Raw genomic sequence first — 23553 nt, forward strand, 5'->3', positions numbered from 1 at the left:
AATTGAAAGGTAGAATTGGTAAATACCAAGAAAAGATGGTCCAACACTTTTCCAAGAGGAAGTATAATGTTTGCAGATTGAAGGTTGGTGATTTTGTACGCGTGAAATTGGGTGGATTATTACACAGAAGGGTATCAAAATGGTCTGATCCTGTCAAAGTAATTGAAGTTTTCAGCAAAGCTGTTAGAGTGGAAGGAGGTAAAATATGAAATTTGAGAAGAATCTCCTTATGTAAGACCACGTTCAAGATAGGTTTATTCCTGAAGAAAGACAGCTTAACAACCACAAGTGGGAAGAGGTGTTCTCTCAGTAGATCTTCTCCACAACTGACTAAGAGAACAGCATAAACATTCTAAGTGACATCAAGGAATTCTAAATAACATGGAATACCACAGTGATGTATCTGTTTATAATGTTCACTGCCATTATTTGCCTGTGTATGTGGTAGTTAGGTGAAATGTCGTATTGTGGTGTTGATTGGGCATGATTGCTTTGTGGGTAGTAGTGAGTGGGAGCAGGTCTCTTTACTCTGGTCTATTCTCAGTGTTAAGTGGTGCGCACACTCTTTCACTGGTCCCTCCCTATATATGTGCCTGATCTTATGTATTTCACAGTGTGGGTTTTATTCTTCTCGGCAGTTGTTTTGTTATTGCAGTGACTTTATTTATATTGCACTTTGATTAGTGTAACTTAAAGTGGTTTCCAACCCATGTTTAAAAATACAGCGGTGTGTCTTTTACTCTTTTGGCTGTACTTGTAATACAGCGGTGTGGGCTTTATAATTTGTTTGCTGTGTTTTGGAATTTGCTCGTTTTTAATGTCATTTAGTTTGGGTACCATGGGTGCGGTATTCAAAAGACAGTATACTTTAAATTTGAGGCGTAGCTTACATCTGAGCTCTTTGATTGTGTAAGAGTACTTCATGGAGTTTATGTTTTTTTAGGAATGGTTTGCATACATTCTTCAGGTTTATACCCATTCTTTAGATTTACACCTGTGGTGTCGTGGTGTGTGTTGTATTTTAAGCTAGTAGAACAATGACTGTAGTGTGGAGTTTATACTTCATGAATTTCATGTGTATCCTCTACTTTCTTTGTTCTACACTTTCAGCTATGCTTACACCTAAGCGGTATTTCTCACTCTTTACTTTGGATGTGAAAAGACAATTCGTAGAGCTTTTTAAGTTGTTGAATGATTTACTTACAATTTTCAAGTTTACACCCATGATGTCATCGTGAGAGTTGTTATTTTAGCTAGTTGAACAATGACTGTAGTGTGGAGTTTATACTTCATGAATCTCATGTGTATCCTCTACTTTCTTTGTTCTGCACTATGCTCCAGCGCCTATTATTTTAAGATGCGTTGTGAGGGGTGTTTACCCAGTTAGCAGTGCACTTTTGTGTACTGCCTCATTGATGTTTGTTTAGTACCTCAGTTGCATTTTGGATTTAGATATCATCCATGGATATTGAAAGTATTTTTTACATTGATAGTGCTTTGAGATATTTTTATATCATTTATTTTTATGCACTTTTGTCTTTGTCCCATTCATGGATTCTTTTTTTTAACAATTTATGTTGGTGGAGGTATGTGTGACATTAATTATCCACACTATGCCTCCTTTGTGCGAAGTGCGGAAACATAGTTGGGCTGGTACTTTTAGTGCCTACTTTATTAATCTGTCTCCAACTATGCTTTTAACTCACATCTTGTTTTTTTTATTCATTTCTTTCTTTTCTTGCTTGTTCTGGTTACTGGAAAGTTTATTTATGCACATGTTCAATTATTTTTCCCCCCTAAGAGAGGAGAAGTGATGTGCTATCTTGCATGCAGTGCTTTCTCATGCTGTGCTTTCTGGCATTCTGTACTCTAAGCTGTACTAATTATTTTTTAGCTATTGCAGCTTCTAAATTCTCATCTATCTTGCATTCTGTACTTTAAACTTTGCAAATTCTCCCTTAGCTTTTGCTGCATTTAAATTTTCATCTATATCTTTAAATGTATAATGCACTATGTATCTTGTTCATCAATTATCTTGGTTTTGGTGCATTATCGCAATCATTATTGTTTGTTCTCTCTAAAGGAAGAGGATATGTTGTAATCTAATTTATCTTAGTACATCCTCTCAGACAGCTGCTCAGCAAGGACGAATGAGTTGTGTGTGTAGAATGTTAGAATGCCTGATGACAGTGTGATTGGAATGTATGAGAGTGCTTGCTAGTGAGGGAGAATGACAGTTGGAGAGAGTGGGCTGAGCAGCAGTCATGCAGCTCCTGGTGGGATTCCCTTTACCTACTAAGTTACCTTCTTAAGAACATCTATGGAACTGCTATGGATTATAAATAAACCTCTACATGATTATACCACTTGGCTACACCTTGTCATCTATCCAAATTTAACCTTCAACACACAGCATGAGAGAGGCCCACCACTGGCATCTCTTCGTAGACAGTGTGACCACTCTGTCCCTCTCTATGGTAGCACATCATAGAGAAGGAGAGAGGCACCCCCTGGCATCTCTTTGTACACAGTGTGGCCACTCCGTCCCTCTCTATGGTAGCACATTATAGACAGAGAAGGAGAGAGGCACACCACTAGCATCTCTTTGTACACAGTGTGGCCACTCTGTCCCTCTCTATGGTAGCACATTATAGACAAAGAATGAGAGAGGCACCCCACTGGTGTCACTTTGCAGACAGTGTGAACACTCTATGCCTCTCAAGGGTAGGATGTCCTAAACAAAGAATGAGAGAGATATTTAGTTTTATAATACACTGGAGTATCTAACAACTGTAAATACACTAGAGGGGAGAAGCAATATCATACTGTGAAATCTAATGAACTAAAACTGAGGTTCAATCGTTAGGGGCTTCAGGAGTCTTTTACAAAACATGACCAGAAAATTTACAAGTGTCAGTGATTGGATAGGATTCTGCCCAATACAGTTTTTGGTTATTTGGTGTCAGAGCAATAGAAACGCCGTGTCTTTTACACTATATGAGATGCCAGATCTGTCTGCTATGCTGTTGATTTCACTTCTACAGTAAAACCCCTCTAACTTTCAATGTTCCTTCCAGTTACATCGGTAGACGTCCATCCTCAAATATGGCTGTTGTGGATGTGAAAATGCCCTCTGGCTTCATCCCTGTAAAGTCAACAGTGAAAAAGGTAACCTTTCAATACCAGTTTAATGTTCACTTTTTCAAATAATGGTTAGTAGAGTGATTTCTGGTTGTGAGTGCAGCACCACTGCATTCCAACACATGAATGGATAGGGAGTCTTTTAAGTTGGCATCATTATCTGATCATTCCAGGGGCAGATTCTCCAGGGGCAGATGCAGTGCTTGCATATACACACTCTTCTTGGAATGGGGCTGCGTTAACAGGGACGGCTCTAGGCTCATGGCGGCCCTGGGCAGAGAGCGTAGGTAGGGGGCCACGGACGCGGGGGTCCGGGCGGGGCGGAGCGTGGAGGCCAGTGAAGAGGGTGGGGTGGGGGGGTGTCAGGGTGTTTGGAAGTGGAGCGGAGCCGGAGGCCGCCAAATCCCTGCCAGGGGCCGCCACACAAATATGTATCCATCCTCAGAGGATTATTATATTAAGGATATATATTGACGTGGTGGCTCCTGGGGTTTGGTGGCCCTGTGCACGTGCACAGCTTGCACATACCTAAGGCCGCCCCTGGCGTTATAATACAAGGGTTCCTGTTTCCCTTTATCTTATGTGAACAACTGTCTAGTTCTTCCATTTTCCTGCATTTAAACCTGAAAGTATCACGCACTATTATTAATTTGTGGTTCTTAATTTGATAATTTAGCTTTGTATCCCCCTCTGTTAATAATCTATTGTTCCTCAACCATTTGAGAATCTTGTTTATTGGATATTTTGGCATATTTGTTGAGCCTGAAATATTGTTGACAGCATCAGGGCCCCAGAGGAGATGGCTGGAAAAGGACAGAGGGTACAGTAAGTTTAAGAGTTCAGAGAGGTACATTGGAGGTTGTGTGGAATGTTTTAAGTATTCCCACCAGGACTTTACATTGGTATCTTTTTCTGGCTGTATGCCAATGGAGCGCCTTCAAAACAAGTAAACAGCACTCCAGCCAGTAACTTTTAGCTGCAAAATTCTAAAGTATTTGAAGTTTCTTGACAAGGGAAGAATTGATGATCTTGAGCATGGTTTAGGATCAAGACTGACTGGTCGATGATGCAAATATCATAATCACAAGTGCGGACCTTTATCTTGCAAAACCACTTTGATATGAAGTTTCCCTATAAAAAAGATTGGGCCCGATTCACAGAACTAACTTAAGACAAAATCCTAAACATACGGCTTTTGGTATTCACAGAAGTTAGGATTTTGTCTTAAGTTTGTCTTAAGACAAATTTAAGACAGACTTAAGACAAAATCCTAACTTCTGTGAATACCAAAAGTAGTAAGTTTAGGATTTTGTCTTAAGTTAGTTCTGTGAATCGGGCCCATAGAATTGATGTGTGACTCAGGGAAATGGCACACGCAAGTGCGGATCCAAATCTTTTACCCTTAGTTCAGGGGAAAATGTTGCATTACAAGATCACCTGAATGGGGCAGGATGTGCAGCAATTTATGAGATCCGTAGCAGAACTGAAGCTCAGGAGTTTGGTTTTCATATAATTTAGGCAAAGTATTTTCTCAATCATCACTCTTAAGGATGAACGCCCTGAGAATACTGATATGGATCCATTATAAAGGTAATGCTTAAACCACTGAGTGGGGGTACTCCAACCTCAGATTTACAACAGTGGTAATTGTATTTGGATTTTATATATTGCCCTTGACAAGGCATTGAAGGGCTTTATGGCGAGTAGCCCGCTGATCCAGAACACAAAGTTAGTGGTTAATCTAGTGGTTATTGTTTGTTATTGGAATTAGTCACGGGCTGACGAGAAAATAATTACTGCATTTACTCCAGTTTCTTTGTGATGTATAAATTCCTGGTAGGTTTGATCATTAGTAGGGCAATCTGGTTTCAGGTGGATTATTGGTGATTTTTTAATGTCAGATTAAAGGGAGAAGGCTTTAAAGAGGAGTGGTCATTGATCTATGAAATCAAGTATCAGCCAGTTGCAGAATTGGAATAAGAAGGATTGAGGCAGGCCGGCATGAGACTGACAGGAGTCTACACACAGAAATAGAAGGAATGCAGAGAAGGCAAGAAGAGGCGCCACTCTGAAATAAGAAAGTAAGATGAGTTAAAATGTTCTTTCAAGGTATTAGGAGTATAGTAGAAAAAGGCTTGTTGAGATAGCAAGCATTTGGAAAATGTAAGCTGGAGAAAGAATCAACATTATACATAGTGGTCATTATTAGGGGCACACAGATTAAATATATGACCCCCTGAGTGTACACATCATTTAAATATTAAGAGCTTTAGTGGCAAGGACTAAGGGTGACAACAGAGTTGATTCATTACAGCTTCACTGAGTCAAAGAAGGTGCTCTATGTGATGCCTAGATCTTCATGGAGTACCATCATTAGCTGGGAATCACACAGACTTAGTAGTGTGTATAATGGTTCTTCTTGTGGAGCTTTTAAGAAACCGGTAGCTGTGCAGCCCCTAACACAGAAACATACATCAATACCTCGTCTTCAATGCATTAGTGTGTCACTTTCCCTGTCACCCATTGTGTCTTTCTTTGCATTCCTTTCTGATTGCTTATGTGCCTAAGATAATTTAAGCTGAATGGCTTTGACCCAAGTGGCACATCTTCCTCTAAAATTTGAAAGTGGGCCTTGGAAATGGTGAATCGTTTTGGGTCTCTTTCTATGCTTTCCTATGATACATGTGGGCATTGAAATATTAGAAATATTAATTACAGACCATAGAACTTCAAAATCTGAATTTTAATGCTGAGTTTCCAAATTCATCAAAAGTGGAGATCTTGGCATACCATTCTGACTCCCAGATCCTCCGATTCTAGTTATTCAAAAGTTGGGTGGCATTAGAGAAAACTAACCATCTACATTTAACATATGATCAGTAATCAAATCCAGTGCACATACCCCAAAGTTAGTCATACTAATTATAAGTACCTAAATAATCTCATAGGTCTGTGGTATGCACTGAGCAGTCTTGTTTTTTTCTTGTTATAGATTTGGAGATCATTTTTGTCACCAATTTTCTTTCTCTACTATTTGCTTCTAGCTGAACACCCGGAATGGCTTTGGACGGACAGAGGTCCACCCTAACAATGCCATTATTTACCTGGAACAGGTAAGTATTTTTCAGTTCTGTGACTTAACTGTGGGCAACCAAGAGTATTTATTCCTATTATACTGTCAAGAAGGCACACAAGTAGATAGCCACCAAACCCTGTTGCCTTTATCTTTATGAATACTATTTTACAAAAGCATTGATGTAAACCACACACATGAAACCAGAAGAAACACAAAATAGCCGTGTTGTGAGGCCCTGACAGGCGGCCCGCTGAGCCACCAGCTCAGCCATGATATGGCTAAATTTCCCAGGTGGAGGATCACTCACCATATTTAGTGATCCCTGCCTGCTCGCTAGGGATCTCAAATCTCATAAGTACAGCTGGCACCCGCAGAACGTTGCTGTACAAGGGTCATATTTGTTTTGACCACTCAAAAAAGTGGGGGATTGTTTTTCAAAATAAATATATCATTGGTCCAGATGCACATGGAAATTTGTCTCTAAAGATTGGGGCTATTAATAGATTTCCAACATGGCAGACTCAGGCTGGGCAATCTAATGACTGTATGCCCTCCTAGGGTGGAGCGTATATTACTAATTCCTAGCTGTTTTGAATGCCAAAGCCACATGAGGCATTGGCGCCAAACACTCAACATTTTCTGAACCTCTAAATTGGACGGGGAAGTAGAGGATTTTGTAGATGGAGCATCTCTCATTTTTTTTGGGTGGTTACAGGATCCTCACCAAACTCTAAAAAATTTCCTAACGGTTTGTATTAATCATAAATTTGAACTACAGGTATTTTTATTTACTTTTCATGTACTCATTTGTCACTGGTAAATTACTTTAGAAAACATAACACACTGCTCCTGTGCTTCTGGCACATGCACTCTATTTATCATGGATAGGTTCCATCATTAGTATGGTAATATTTGGTAATTACGCTCAAGGGAAGAATAAGGCCACCAAAGACTGCTTATAGGTACACAGAACTGCTATAAGAGACTTGAGATCCGGAGTGAAGAAGCTGTCTGTTTTATTCAGTTAAATACATATTGTTTGTTTACTTTTTAATCATTCTTTTTTATGCAATGGTTTTTATTAACTAAGCATATAATAAATGTTACCATACCACCATTAGACCACTGCTCAATTAGATGTTACCAAAAACTTTATATTACAAGATAAATATCCCTTGAAATCTTATGCAAAAGTTATTACGGGCAAGAAAGAAGTGACCCTCTGTCAGAGTAGTTTCATATTCGTTTAATTGCGTAAGAACATATGAAAGTAATAACCACAGTGAATTCTGGCTTTATGAGCAGCAAGAACAGCGTCACTGGTAGCCTTTGCTTCACGAAATGAAAATAAAACAAACTGAATCCAAATGCAAAGTGAAATGATGCTGACCTCCATTTTGTCTTCTGCAGGTCTCCAATGCTACCATCTCCTTTTGGTTCTCAGTTGAGCAGGACTTTGAAGTGACACACAGGAAACCGGCTATGGTCACAGTAACTGATTACTATGAAACAGGTAGATTTTTGTATTATTTCACTGGCTCAGGCCTTAGGGTGCCATTAATCTCCTTGTGTGGGAAGCCAGATGCTGAATGCATCAAAAGTTTGATTTATGCTAAAGACTTCAAACAGAAGGTTGAAGGATATTGCCAGATGCAGGGTTGGTTGACTTTTACAAACACAATGCTAGTTCACCAGTATACAAAGCCCTTAGTCTAGGAACCTTCTGAAGGCCAGTTGTGATTTTGTTAGAATGTTTTAATTTCAAAGAAACTTTAGGCAAAGTTGCCAGTTGCATGCATGGGGCATAATTTCCAGGATTCCCACCACTCACTGTGTTGTTGTCCTGTATACAAGTTACAATATCCTCACAAGACTCTAGTTATGATCATCTGACACCCCAAGCCTCAACACACAATAGGGATAGGTGGAGAGTTCTCCTGCTTGGGAGGGCTTCTCTGGCAATGGCTGCCTTCTCAAGTGTGGAGCCCAGGATCTGGGAAGGAGACCCCTTTCATCTTCTATGAACATGATTTTCTTTCTGGAATTATCTCGCCTTTGTTGTGCAATCATTAAAATATATTAAGTACCGGTTAAGCGTTCATTGATGAACTGTGAAGTGAGTGGCAATTTTGTTTACTTGCTAAGGGGATCTTTATGGAAGATCACCTGAGAGGTGAGACATCTGAGAGGACTGAGATTGGTTCATGAACCAGCCACGCAATAAAGCTTCCAAATATCCAGCATTTCTGGACCTATGCAGGAAGGTCAGATGGCAGATCTCAAATGTATCTGCCTTGACATAACACACAATGATGACCCCCCCCCTCACCCCAGCAGATTGTGAAGTGGGACCAGAGTCTATGATATTTCAAAAATAGTAATTAGTCATGGGCTGAATTGGGTTACCCTCAATAGTTGGGAGACCTATCAGGTTAAGGGCCCCCCTACGCTCCAAGGGATGCACTAACCTGCTGCTTTAAATGACTGTTGAACCCCCTTCCGTTTTTTGATACAGCACTCTGACCTAAAAGGTGCCACCTCAAAAAATTCATTTTTTTGTGTTAAGGCTCATGTTCTGCACTCTGGTAGAATAAATCGGTCACTATCCAATAGAATCGAAAGAATGGCATTATTTGCTATCTAGTGGTAAAATGTGTGAACCCACAAAAGCTAAATGTAATATGTGATGTATAACTGTATAAAGTCCATATTATTTACATGCTGAAACAGATAACATACTATCCACCCACTAGTAGTAGAAATTGGTAGATCTGAATTGTGTTAGTTGCAGTTCTTAGGTGTTTAGAAGTAGTGCATGTGATTGTTAAATCTATTGCTGAATTTCTTTTGTACAAATGACCAACTCGCTGAAGCAGGAGACAAAACTATGCTTCTTTGTTAAATTATATGACATTCTTCTCTTTGTTTGGTCAATCTTTCAGATGAGTTTGCCGTGGAGGATTACAGCGCCCCCTGCAGTACAGGTATGCAATTGGTTAAAGCCTAAAATAGATAATGAGAGCATATTGCTCTGGTCAGGTGTATAAAACCTTGATGGTGCCTCAGAGGCTTTTTAATTGAGAGGTCTTTAAACTGTGGGATGGGAAACCCTTAGGGAGGGCCTGGGAAGAAATGCTCAGGGTGTCCAATGCTCTAGCAAAAGTGAGAAATGAAGTTGACTCAAAATGTGCCTATGAAAGGGTTTTAGTATTGTAATAAATGTAAAGACCTCTTGCATGCGAAGGAGGAGGTGAAGGGTTTCTAGATGCTGGAGTCATGAGAGGGCAATACTCTTCTACTAAAATGTATGTATCTGTCATGTCTGATGACTAGCCTATTCTGAAAGGCCACCCTCAGGGCATCTGCCTGATTGATGATTGTAGATCTTGGTTAGCGGGCTTGGATTCCTCCTAGGAAGGGTTTTGAGATCAGGGGCCATATGTATCAACATCCTCATTTGCGAATCTCACATAGCGATTTTTTTAGAAATCGCTATTTGAGAATTGCAAAATTGGATATAATAAAGAAATCGCAATTTTTTTGCAAATTTCGCAATTAAGGAATACTTTCCCATTCATTTCTATGGGCCAGGAGGCCCATGGGAATGAATGGTAAGTCCTTCTCAATTTGCGATTCGCAATTTGAAAATCGCAAATTGAGAAGTGCAAGGGTGTCCTTATGACACCCTGATGCACCGCTGAAATGAACATGTGTGCGCATATGGTGCACATACATGCCGTAAGGGCATGTATGTGCGCCACATGGCACCTTTGCAAATGCCCAAAAAGTACATTTGGGAAAAATCGCAAATTACCACCAATTTGAAGTTGGTGGTAGTTTGCGATTTCTTAATGAGAAATCGCACAACTTGGGTGCTTCATACATAGCATTTAAGTAATCACAATTTGCGATTCCTTAAATGCTTACGCAAAATTAAGGAATCACAAATTTTGCAATTCCTTAATTTTGCAATGCGATTGGACTCTTGCATCCCGTTTTCTGATTTTTTTTGTCGCAAATGCTGCTTTTTTGCTTTTTTGCGAATCGCAGCATTTGCGACAAAAAACGGATGTTACATATGCCCCCAGGTCCCAGATCTAGAACCGAATTTGTGGTTTTGTTTAGTCCTAACCAGTGAAGGGCATGAAGTGCAGTGGTGATATGGTCAGAGTGGCAGATATTCAAGATTAGGCATGCTACAAGTCTCCTGGCAATCTGCTGATGGTTTTCTGTCATAAACAGAAGTAGATGGCACTTACAAACTGCCAAAAACATAAAATATGTCACAAACAGGACCACAATCTCCATTAAAAAAAACTCACCCTTTACATGATTGTCTTTTCTCTAGACCATGTGAAGGAGACCCATCACTGATGCTATGTATTCAATAAGGGGATCACCAAGTGGAACACCTGACAAATGCATGAGATGCTGGCAATACAACCACACCCACAGGAGGTGAAGAATCACTTTCAGAAGCTCCATACATCTCTGACAAAAAAGCAAGATGTTCTCCTGCGGAGTTGTTTACGGACATGTTTTCTTTGTATTTTCATTGCAATTATGCCCCTTTTCCACCCTCACTTCAGTTGTAATTTGGTGGCTGAATAATGTTTGTGCATTTCACAGAATAAATTACTAGATTTTTTACCTAAATAAGTGGTAACAAGTGTCATTGATTTTCCCTTAATATTATTGATGTTTAATGCATTGCAAAGTGTCACCAAAAACCAGAAATGAAGGGATGAAAATGTAATTGGATTATGACCAACTAATATTGGTAATGTGCCATGAATAATTGCATTGATCATGATTGTCAGTACTGGTACTGAACCCATGAAGAGTTAGATAGTCCTCAGCCATCAATGTTAGTAGACACATCACCAGGTACATTGCTAATTTCCTCTTCCTTTATTACTGAACAGATGAAGAGTTAGAGGGTCATGATTCTCAACCACTGATGTTGGTAGAAACATTAATGGGTAGATTGATCTTTGTACTCTGCCATGGTTAATGTAGAGTTTGTTCTGTCACTGTTTGCTGCCAATTATGGTGCTACAGAGTTGGAGAGTGAAATGCATCATGGTTCTCTTTGGTAAAGAGATTAATAGTTAGATGGATCATGATCCTCTGCCATTGATGTTGTAAAGAAAAGAACAGTCAGGTGGGCTATTGTTCTTTGTCCCTGGTAGTGAAGAGAGATGAGGAGTTAAATCCACTGAGTTTGTCTGCTTTTGATGTTGGTTAAGGCATGGGTCAAGATGGATGTAAAGAAATGAAGAGTTACATGGGTCATGATTTTCTGCCATTGATGGTTGTGAAGAGAAGAAGACTTTGATGTGCCATTGATCTCTGCCATTGGCATTAAATAGATGATCAATTGGGCGCTTGTATAGAGTTTGGCAGAAGAGTGTAGGAGTACTCCTCCAAACTCAGGATCCTCCACTGTCTTGTTGTGGACATTGCCATGTTGCCAACGGTAGAGCTCGCATAGGTTCTGCTAGTGTTAGCCTTTGTGACTGACAGTCACTTAGATATTTGGGCATCAGTCAAGGGACCTTAGACCATCCCCCTCATTACCTCTAACGTAGATGTGTACTCTTGTTCTGGACTGCCATGGAAAGCATGCCCTTCCTCTGACAAGCTGAGAAAATAATTCCTTATCATGGTTATGTTCTTTTTGTTGTTTGTGAAAACAAAACACTTTTCTGTTTGGGCATATTGAACATAGATCTCAAACAACAAAGATGCAACACCTTCTGCGGAGCCCCATGGTAGTTGTTTTTCTGTAGGCACAAGATCTCTAAACAATAGGGTGTATTCTAATAGGGCAGCAGAGTATTTCCTGTCTCTAATCTGGGAGAGCAGTGTAAATTCCACCAAACTTTAAATATGCCCCTTAGATGCCTCATTGTTCTCTACCATGAATGGTGGTGAAGGTGTGAAGAATTATATCAGTTGTGAAATTCTGTGTTTGTTGGTGGTAAAGCGATGAAGATTTACTTGAGTCATGGTTCTCTGCCATTGATGGTTTTGATGTTGTGTTGAGTTTTGAGGCAAGAGTACTTTATAGATTCCTATGCTGTACATAATTGCACTATTTAGTGGTTAGGCTGAATTAAGATATCCAGTTTGACAGATCCCCACCCACAACTGTGTATCTAGGAATCTTGAAAAAGGACCATAAGGAAATGTTCCATGTCCGCGTTGGTCGAGGCTATTTGGCTTTCCTTTCACACTGATGCACATGGCCCATAAGTGCAGTACAAGGTACACAACTTCAATATGACTTTGAAATGCCTAGTGTCAACATGTGACCATCAACAGTGGTTCTCACAACTTGTGGTCGTGTTGCAGGCACCAAATATCATATTCTTGAGGGAAGGCTCAATATGCCAACTCTGCGAATGTCGAATCTCACAATGGAATCATATAAACTGTCCATCTAGAACTAACCAAAATAAACAACACCATTTTCCTGGAACTCACAGGAACAGCCACAAGCAGTTGTGACTCTCTAAAGTTGATGGCAATTGTCAACTGGTGTAGGTAAAAAGCCTTATCATCCAAACAAAGTAGCAGAAATATTCACAAAGCTGAAACAAAAGTTGCATAAAAGGGCCCTGTCTGTTACTTCTCCATCAGCGTGCACCAGTCACTTTTGTTTAATTGCAGGAAATCTTGTGCACCACAATACTGTTCTGTACACATCACTTGCACATGTTTTACAAAGCCTTAAAAGGAGATCTTCAGCAATATAACAGCCTGTAACCTTGTGGGTACTTAATGCATGCTGTCTAATCCCCTGTGCAAATGTAGCATAAAACACAATTTCTGGAAGGTCCTCTTAGCCATGGCAGACATTAGTCTACCAATATGGACTCCATATTATGTTTCACTGAAACAAGATGAGGGTAGAGTTACCTTTTCCCTTCTTTCTTAAAATATTATTGTGATTCTGAATAAACAAGGAAATTGGGCTGCACAACATGCATGAGGATAAAAGAATAAATACTTTAGATAGCTACCTGTCAATCTGATATCAAAGCCATTAGAATACAAACACGAAATGCCTTTTTGTAGCCAAGGAATGCTGTCATGGGAAAAAGCCTAATGAATGGAAACCATAACACACAGAGGTGCCTCACGCCTCATCCATAGGGGCAAATAAGCATTGCCCCTCCACTTAGGAGCTGCCACCCAATGCCTGATGGCTGTACTGCACAGCTGTTGTCTCCAATTCTGATCTCCTCAGTAAAAACATTTGTAAAATGTTATGTGGCAGTGGCCAGTGCCGCAATAGTAGAGCTGTGTAGTGCAGGAGGTGTGGGCCTCCTCTCATAATGTCTTTTATAGATCAAAGGGCTGCCTTAAATTAAAGTGCACAAGTCAGGCTGGGCAACTGCTCATGTGAGTCCAATCTGACATGCGCACTTCAAAGGCCTCTGATACTGCATGTGTTAGAGAGCCCGGGTGGCAGATATGGCAGGTCTCTGATCTCTGTTGGAGTGCTCAGTTGCCATTCTCAAGCCAATCCCTACACTGCTTTCATACAGATTAATGAAATTCTAATACTCAAATATTTTAATGAGCAGCTTTGGGATTGGATGGGCTGATGTAAGCAAATTTACCAAACTAAATCAGATGCAGCACGAGGCTGGTGGAAAAACATGTGGCTCTTGGAGCTCTGAGAAGGGGAAGTTCGAGAGCCAGATTGACAGCAACGCAGCATTGGCAATGACATCACAGGTGGACACGGGTGAACAGAGCAGCTGTGCAAGATTGACTGCAGATGCATGTAGCCATTTCGGAATCTTCTAAAGTAGATGAAAGGTAACAATGATTAACTGGCCAACAATTTGTTGACACTGTCTCAAAAGCCATAATTTGGTTGACTTTGACATATTTTATAGTTTGTTTCTTTCTCTCTTAAAGCATCGGCCCTTCCATTTCATATTTACAGATGCTTTTCTGTTACTATGACTCAGTAGGCCTCATTTAGCATTAAATCTATCCAGGTTTTTCTAGGACCCTTTTGTTTACCTTAACCACATCCATGCTCAGAACGCCTCCCAGCCGTCATGAGTCACAGTAGACATGTGCTCATGACGGCCGGGAGCCGTCCGAACGTTGCCGCTCCACCCACGCTCGGTTAATTCCCTGCCTGTGCGGGAGAATTAATCAGTGGGCGGAGTTTGGACGGCTCCTGGCCGTCATAAGCACATGCCCCGCCGTGATTAATGACGGCCGAGAGCCGTCCTGGGTACCTGTGTGCCATGCCCAGCCCCGCCCCCCCCCCTCGCACTACGGCGGAATTTGCCGCGCGGCGAAGGGGTTAAAGCCAAGAAAGCATCTGTCAATGAATTAAAGAAATTTCCCCCCGCAGGAAACTTGGACTCTCCACTTGTCTTCCTGGCCCAATTTTACAATTTATGAAGCACCAGCAGTAGCCTCATGGACAGGGGATCACGCCTCCTGAGGGGTGCCACTTTATGTGAAAAAAGATCTGGCGGCAACTGCCATGGTACTCCGCACAGGGAATGATGACTACATATTTCTCGAAGTTTCGCTGGTGAAGACCAGTAACATAAGGCTCTGGCTTATCCTTCTGTTAGGATGAGTCTATCTTTACCTAGCAAAAGCAAGAAGATAGGCAACTATGGTCTCACTGCTCCCTACTCGGAAAGACCAAGGAACTATCAGCTCTACAACCGGATGATATGTGGGTGATGACGGGAGACTTTAATGTGAACCTTATATCCGCAGAGTAGACTAGCCCATTTGTGGCCCTGGATGATCAAATGTTGACAATACCCCTATCAACAAGCAATTCCAAAGATCTGATAAACAGGGCAACATCTCAGCCTCCTTCCTAAACAATTTACGCCTGCGCTCACGAAACAGCACAGGTTCACCGCCTGCAGCCAACATGCATACCTCCTGCTTCAGGATGGCCACCCTCAATTATATCTGGGTGTCTCAGGCTCCTTTCCAGTGCATATCCAAGTATGATGTGCCCCCCTCCTCCAACCGCGCATTACTAACTTGGGAATTCCAGGCTCCATGGCCCACCTGCCCTAAAACAAGACCATTTGGCAACCAAGAAGACCTTGAGCCCACTAAGAAAATAAAATGGTCCTTGGAAAATCATGAAAGACAAGAGGCGATTGTGGTCAGCTTCCTGAATACGACTCTGAGAGCAAGCAGAGAATCTATGATAGCAAACATCTGGGAGACCCTAGATGACCATCCAAGGAACTCAACTTGGGAGAACTAGAACATGGCAAGTCTTACTTGAACACCAGATCTGCAGCCAACATCAAATAGCAACCCTAGAATAGAGAAAAGCCCTTTCTGCCCAAAGGAGGTAAGAGGAAGCACACAGTTGAATCGACTCCCAGGAGGTAATAAAATCAAAGAATCTGAGGAAATTCTGCCTATGGATCTACAAATGCTCCAACTTAAATTGCCTGATCTGTTACCAAAATCGCCCCCAAGGAATGGGAATTCTACACCAAGGATCTCTACGTTGATGTCTCGGCAGAGCACGGCTCACTCAAGCCACCAGTGAAGGGCCTAAATGACTTATGGTGTGACCTGGCCAACCTCTTAGATATGTGAACAATAAACCCGGCCAAAGTAGCATCAGTCATCAAGTCAATGCAAACAAGTGGTACTCCTGGTCCAAGTGGTATCCCGGCCGTCGAATACAAATGGGCCCCATACTGATGGTCCTCAACAATGGTGCCGTTATTCCAGGAGTGTCAATTGGGGGCACATATCCCTGAAACATGGAGGGACTCACTTTCGGTTCCTGACCATAAAAAAGGCTTGTGATCATTTCCGGAAAACTATCGGCAGATCGCACTCCTCAACACTGAAGAGAAGTGCTATGCCAGCATATTAAATCAGGAGATCCAGGCCTGGGCAGAAAAAAATAAGCTGAATCAAAGCGGCTTTCAAAAGGGCCGCCACATTGCAGAAAAGCTCATCTGTATCTCTCACCTGATTGAAGCCACAATAGCAGCCAAGGGTAAGGCCCTTCATGCGTGTTCAACTATTTTCAAACAGCATTCGACGGTGTATTGTGGCCAAAGGTTTGGGCAAAACTCAACTCCTGGGGCATCCCTCAAACTTTATTAAAAGCCATTGCTACCCTTCGCTCTGACACCTAGATAAAGATAAGAGTTAGGACCATATGGACTACTAGGGGCAAAATCTGGACAAACAAAGACTTGAAGCAAGGATGCATACTGGCACCACTCTTATTCAATCTGCACTTAGCTGACCTCCCAGGCCACCTGGCGCCTTTGAGGGCATTCCCTCCTAAAGTGGCTTATCTCAAAATTCATTCCCTCCAGTATGCAGATAACAGTCTTTTTGGACCAGATGCCAATTGGCCTCCAGAAGCTCTTCAGTGAGCTCACCGTTTACTGCATGGCCAGTCACCTAAAAGTGAACATAATGAAACAAAGGTAATGATAATTCCATGCAAACTGGTAAAAAGGGGGTCATAGTCCATCGAGGGTAAGGCCTTTGAGGTGGAGGATACCTGCAAATATCTGGAGTTTCGCCTGGACCACAAAGACTCTATGGCACGACACATCAATGCCCAAAATGGGCAGCAAACTCCTTAGAATCGGCTGTAAAGTGAGAAAATCAATGAAGAATCCAGATTTATCCTCTCTTCTGGAGGTGATAGAAGGACATCTACTCCCCACCATTGCCTACAGGTCATTGGCATTCAGAGATAAAATGACCGATTGGTTGGACAGAGCACAGTCTTCTTGCTACCGCAGCATATTTTTGCTTCCTAGTCGTACTTAACATGCTCAAATACAACAAGAGTTTTGGTTAGCCAAGGTCATAGTCTATAGCCCGAAAGCCAAGCAGGCGAGCGCCCACACGATAAAACACTTTATTTGGAAACTGATAGGCTCCCCGGCAACAAACTGGTACAAGTACCTAAATCACGCTTGGAGGCCCTGGAAGCATGTGCAATCTAGACAAGTGGCCTGCAGGTGCCTGGGGTTGCTAAACTGCTGGTTAAACAAGCAAGGCTAATATGAATGGATCGTGATGCACAAGCTGTAACGAAATTGGATCACAGAGGTTTGACTTCAACGCTGTATGAGCAAGGGTCCCTCCCATCCAATGTTTCTCTTCCCCTTAACTTAACTATGAAAGGCCAGCTAATGGGCTTGCGCTTCAGATTAGTCCCTCTGAAGTAGGCCTGGGCGGAGAACGCGAAATTGGCCAAAATTCTGCATTCCGCGGAATTTTTTGCTTGTTCGTGTTCTTAAAATGCGTGTTTGCAAGATGTTTCTCCCCGAGCACGCAAAAAGCGATCGCGAACAGGAAAAAAGCATCGCGAACAAGCAATTCCGCATGTTCGTGGAATTTCTGCATGTTCGCAGAGATTTTTTACCGTTTCGCAGAGCTTTGCGTAGCGCGACTATGCAAATTCCGCCCACCCCTACTCTGAAGCCCTATTGGTATGACGGGACTCCGCTGGAGGAATTTGTATGACATCAACAGACATTATTGCCTCTGCTCGAAGGGAGAGGAGTTGCTGACCCATGTACTCTGCATCTGTGAGGAGCAGCTCTGACTAGGGAAGTTCTTGCTCCAACCTTTCCTTTGCATTTCAAACGGCCATACTTGCTCGGCTAGCTGCTGGCTTTGAGAAATTCATGAAAGCTGCAGTTGCTTTACTGGCCTCTCTGCAGCTCTGTGAGACTGCCCCCATGCTCAATGTCACAATCTCACAATGAATAACTTGTCTGCGCCTTAAAGACTAGGGGCCCGATTCACAGAACTAACTTAAGACAAAATCCTAAACTTACTACCATTTCGGTATTCACAGAAGGCACTTACTCATTTTGCTATTCACAGAAGACACTTACTCATTTCAGTATTCACAGAAGTTAGGTCTCCTAACTTTAGGACTCCTAAATGCCTTCTGTGAATACTGAAAGTCTTGAAATTAGAATTTTTTTCAGTTTAGGAGTAGTAAAGTTAGAACTTTACTACTAGTAAATTGAGAGAAATCCTAACTTTAAGACTTTTGGTATTCACAGAAGGCATTTAGTAGTCCTAAAGTTAGGACTCCTAACTTCTGTGAATACCGAAATGAGTAAGTGCCTTCTGTGAATACCAAAATGGTAGTAAGTTTAGGATTTTGTCTTAAGTTAGTTCTGTGAATCGGGCTCTAGCTAACTAACCTCCCCCACCCCCCAATTTGTCCTATAATAGTAACTGAATGGGTGCTAAGGGGAGACATTTGTGGAGGAACAGTTTGCTCATTAATATTTTCCTCCCAATGCATTTGATTTACAATGTATATGCTTTTTATTCTTATTTATTGGTATTGCTTCCCTTCCTGTTCAGGGGTTACAGACTGTCATGATTCTAATTAATTGTGCAATGAAGTATTAACTCTCTTTCCCTCTCCCTCCTTGTAAACAGAAAATGGCAAAACACGCGGAACATTTTTGGGATTTTTTTTATTTTCACAATAACTACATTGAACTCTCTAAATAAAGTGAAAGTAAAGGTTTCCGCTGCTCGATGAGATATCTTTAATTTACATATGGACTTTCACCAATTAGAACTAAGGTTGGAATCTGAGGGTCTCTTTTGCGTTAATCTGGATTTCTGAAATTTTAAGTTTGAGTTTTGTGCTATCCACCACTCTTATTGGTTGAATGATGACAGAAAACCTTGTTATGTGTTTTTTGTCTGCTGGGTACAAAATATGTAGTTCCTTTCAGAAATGTTGTATTTAACCCTTATTGCTTTTTATTATGGTAGTTCAGTCGGTCACTGTTCCTGCTGCAAACATTGTTTGAACTCCAGAATTGAACTCACTCACCACATGGAATTCCAGACAGGCATTTATGCCTCACCACTTTTAAATGGCACCAACAGCCACTGGTAGCACAATGGCTAATGCATTCAGTAATATACAGGAACCCCTATGGTATATGCCACTGAGTGGTTGGGGTGTTGCTGAAATCTTTCACCAGAAAGCAGGCACTAGACATTTGTAGCCCAGGTATCACAGTACATACGGTTAACAGAAGAGGGCCCACATCTTGTGCTGGTGTACAACCTGAAGTTTAGAAAAAGATGCAGGTTCCATTGGTGTTGCGTGGGAACACCCACAGAAACACACATGGAACGCCCCTTTCAAGCAGTTTTCTGCATGAAAGGGGCACACATTTATAAGGTCATTAAAAACTACATAAAGTTGCTTCTACGTGGCCTTATAAATATACGGTGTCACATTGCGCCACAAGAGTGTAAAAAAAGTGACATTCTGGTGGCGCAAAAGTGCCGATAGGGCCTCATAAAGGAAGCCCTAAGTATTCTACACTGTCCTATGATTGAGAATTTGTATTGTGAATGCTGGAGAACATGGATAACATGTTCTTCAAAAATAGGTTGGTGATACATCATGGTGTTGGGTGATTTCACACAGAGTCTTGGCCATTGCTAAATTTCACTAATACTAGTCCCCCGGCCCAAGGAATTTCTCAAGAAGTTATGTGGGGGTGAGACTACTCATTGTCCCTTTCAGGACAGCCATATTCTAACCATATAAAGTATATTGAACACTTTATTGAGGAGCTCTGCTAGCACCTCCTACGTGGTGGGGCTGTCATAAACAAGTATCTGTGTTTAGCAATATCTAGAGCCACTGGAATTATGTGGCAAAAGAACACCAAATTATACACCAGGTTTGACTAAATTATGCAATGGGAAAAGGAAAATTATGTGGCACAATGCAGCATATTGTTAGATAGGATTCATCATTTTGTCTTTTTTTCAGTTTGTAAAAGCTTTATTTGAATTATTTCAACAAAAGTACATAGTAAACATATCTATATGTAGTCAATATACTGAACATTAGCAAACACTATTGTAGAATGTAGTAAAGATCAGTAAGTGAATTAGAATTCAACAGCTATGGGAAACTGATTAAAAAATATGCAACACAATGCCTAATAACTTAGCACTTTATATTTTGTGGGTTGGGGGAAAAGAAAAGAGAAAGACAGAGAATCAACAAGAGAAAAAGAGGGAAAGGAAAGAGTGATAAAATTGTATACAGCCTGACTGAAGAAAATATATATAGCTGACCATCAATACAATTATGAATTAGATAAATCATATGTGCTGTTTCAGAATACTAAATAAAATCCATAGTTCATGAAGGCTGAAAAGTAGTAATGTCCAATAACTGAACAGGCATACAGTTCAAATAGGTAGAAAGAGATAGCCAAAATAAGTCCTTCATAATAAGTTGTTGTGTAGAGGCGGTGTTCGCTCTCAAGTCCGTGATGGTGAAATAATAAATTCCACCAACTTGTTACAGTGACTATGTTAGCACCATTCCAACTAGATGTAATAATTTGTTAAGCGATTGCATCGACTAGGTCCACAAATGTACCCACTTTACAATTGCCAATCCATATTTGAGAAGAACTAACCTAAAAAAATGTAAAGACTATCAAAAGAAAAAGTAATAGAATTTTTATTTAAATTATAGTCCAGACTTTCAACCAAAAAGTTTTAATTGATGGGCAGTGAAAAAACATATGCATGAGAGTACCTGTTTCTGTTCAGCATGCATTATCTATGTTGTGATTGTATTTGTGAAGGGAAGTAGGGGTTAAAAAAGCTTATTATAGAAATAATACAAGGTGTGTTGACTACTAGCCATGCAAGAAGTGTGATGAATCTTAGACCAGATTATATTCCAAGTTTGTAATGGAAAAGAACAGTTTAAATCTGATTCCCACTGTAGTTCTACTTTAGAGTTTGAGTGGGTAGGAAGTATGTATTCAAGATGATTATCTGTATAAGAAGCCTTGAAAGAAGGGGAACATTTAAGTGTAGCATAAAATGTACTGGGAGTAGAAGAAAGCATACTTCAAAGAGTAGACATGTATTGTAAAATAGCCTCCAATCGCTCATATTTATGTGTGGATATGGTGGTTACACCGTACCGACATTGAATTTCAGATGAGGAGATCAAAACAGTGCCCTGCATTAACTGTTTAATTCGGATGATATCTGTCACCATCCAATTGTTCCAAAAGATTATCCAGTTCAATAGTTTAATATTTTTATTGTACCATATAGAGGATTCTAGAAACACCTGCAGGGTGACAACGAGTGGGTGACAATGGGATGTGTAAGGTGTATTGAGTTCTGACTAGTGGGAGAAGTAAAAGACTTAGGAGGGTGGGAAATATTGTCCACAGAATGAAAAGAGAAAGGTAAAATCATTAAATCTTCCAATTAATGCCATGCAGTGAATGAAGTATCCTCATCCCTGTCCAAATGAGGCAAACTTTACTTCAAAATAAAAGCAGAGTGATACTTCTGAAATTTGGGAAAGTTTACCCTGCCCATATATTTAGATTTACACAATGAATGTAATGAGAAATGTGCTTTCTGACCAATTCACTAAAATGTCCTAAACAAACTATTAACATTTTAAAAAAACTTCTGAGGGAGTTTCACTGGTAGCATTGATAAATAGAAATTAATGATAGGTAGCGTCATAATTTTGTTTGTATCTATTATGCCTCACTAGATAAATACAAAGGTGGCCATTTCTCTGATATTTTAAGGATTTTGTAGTGTGCATCAGCTAAATTAATCCGAATTGTTTCTGAAATAGAGGTGGAATATTTAATTCCTAAACATTTAATACATTTCCACGTGAATCCAGTGCCTTTAAATATTTCCTTTAAACAATACTTAGCAGAACCTCCGACTTATCATTATTTAGATTATAACTAGATAGAGTTTAATAATGTGTCAATAAACAATAGCACAAATAGACGTTTTTGGATCCAATACAAAAAGAATAACAAAATCTGCATATGCAGTGAATTTAATTTCTGTTTCTTTATGCTTAAAACCATGAAAAGAAGATGACTGAAGAAAAATCTGTAGAAAAGTTTCCAGGGACAATATGAACAATGACAGTGACAGGGGGCAACCTTGTCATGTGCCCCTCACTAGTGGAAAAGATGAAGATTGGAGTCCGTTAACATAAATAGATGTTTTACCTGAAGAGTAAAGCTGGCTCATATACCTTATATTCCTGGACCGAAGTCGTGACATTTGAATGCGTGTATCATGAAGCTCCAATTGACATGGTCAAAGGTTTTTTCCGCATCCACTGTGATGGAAGCAACAGGTGTGTTACCTTTTGATATGAGATGCATAATGTCCAAAAACACTTTGGAGTTTTCTGCCATATATCTCCCTTGATAAAATCTAATTGTTCTATTACATTCAAGTCAAGAATGAAGCTATTAAGCTTTTAATTTGTTGGGAATTAGGTAAAGCATAGCTACTAAAAAAAGTACCACAGGCTTCATTATTGGAAAGAAAATAATGAAATAAAGATAGTTAGTGTGGTAGCAAAATATGAAAAAAGTATGATTAAAGCCCAACTGAAAAAAAACATCAGTAAGGTGGGCTTTGTCTTTAGGTAATTTGACAAGAGCTGCTCATATTTCAAGGATAGCGATGTACTCATCTAATGGAGAAAGATCAACTAACTGATCCTGGTGTTTTGGACAAGAGTCAAATAAGGTGTTTATAGTGTCATCAGATGGGGAATGTTCTGGAGCAAATAATGTCTAATACAAGTCTTTAAAACATGCTAGGATTTCATTGTCTTTCAAATATTTAGTTTCTTTTTTTTTCTTTGATGGTATTGATTTTAGATATTTGTTTCCTGACTTTCAAATAATTGGGTAGCATTTCACCAGCTTTATTGTGGCCACTATATTTTTTCACATTTATTTTTAGTAGTACACCAGATGGGTCTTCAGCCAATCATTTATTAAAATCTAACTTGGCCTGAATAAGATGTTTTATTGTAGTGTCTGTTGGAGGTGTAATATTCTTGCTTGAGTAATTTAATAGAGGTAAATGAAAGTAAGGATTCTTTAAGGGTGTTTTTTTCTTTCTTGTCGCAACATAATCAATAATACATCATCTAGCTATTCTTTTAAAGGCATCCCAAACAAAATGAAAAGGGGTATCTAGATTGATATTAGAATCAAAGAAATGTTTGCGGAAATTGTACTTCAAAATGTTATCTTTCAATAAACTGTTAATGAAATACCATTTATTGGACCAAGAGATTTCAGGCAACAGATCTTGATTGACTATAACTGGTGCATGATCTGAAAATAGAATATGTCCTAGAAAGATGTAATTGATACTTGGTTTAGATTGGTGAACACAAGGATAAAAAGCATATTCCAAAGCACCTGAGTTGTTGGCCCTCCATGCATCAGCAA

General features: G+C 40.2%; 1 protein-coding gene across 1 annotated transcript in view; it reads left to right on the forward strand.

Annotated features, from left to right (window-relative positions):
- Nucleotides 1-10876, forward strand: part of LOC144767997 (alpha-2-macroglobulin-like) — a 190053-nt gene extending 179177 nt beyond the window's left edge. The window contains exons 32-36 of the mRNA XM_078651388.1: nt 3078-3168; nt 6186-6254; nt 7628-7730; nt 9160-9201; nt 10566-10876. Of these exons, the coding sequence (XP_078507514.1) occupies nt 3078-3168; nt 6186-6254; nt 7628-7730; nt 9160-9201; nt 10566-10591 (331 nt within the window). The 3' untranslated portion in view covers nt 10592-10876. The remainder of the gene's footprint in view (nt 1-3077; nt 3169-6185; nt 6255-7627; nt 7731-9159; nt 9202-10565) is intronic.
- Nucleotides 10877-23553: the final 12677 nt, after the last annotated feature.

Source organism: Lissotriton helveticus, chromosome 7 (genome assembly GCF_964261635.1).
Source record: "Lissotriton helveticus chromosome 7, aLisHel1.1, whole genome shotgun sequence".
In the NCBI taxonomy this organism is placed as follows: Eukaryota; Metazoa; Chordata; class Amphibia; order Caudata; family Salamandridae; genus Lissotriton; species Lissotriton helveticus.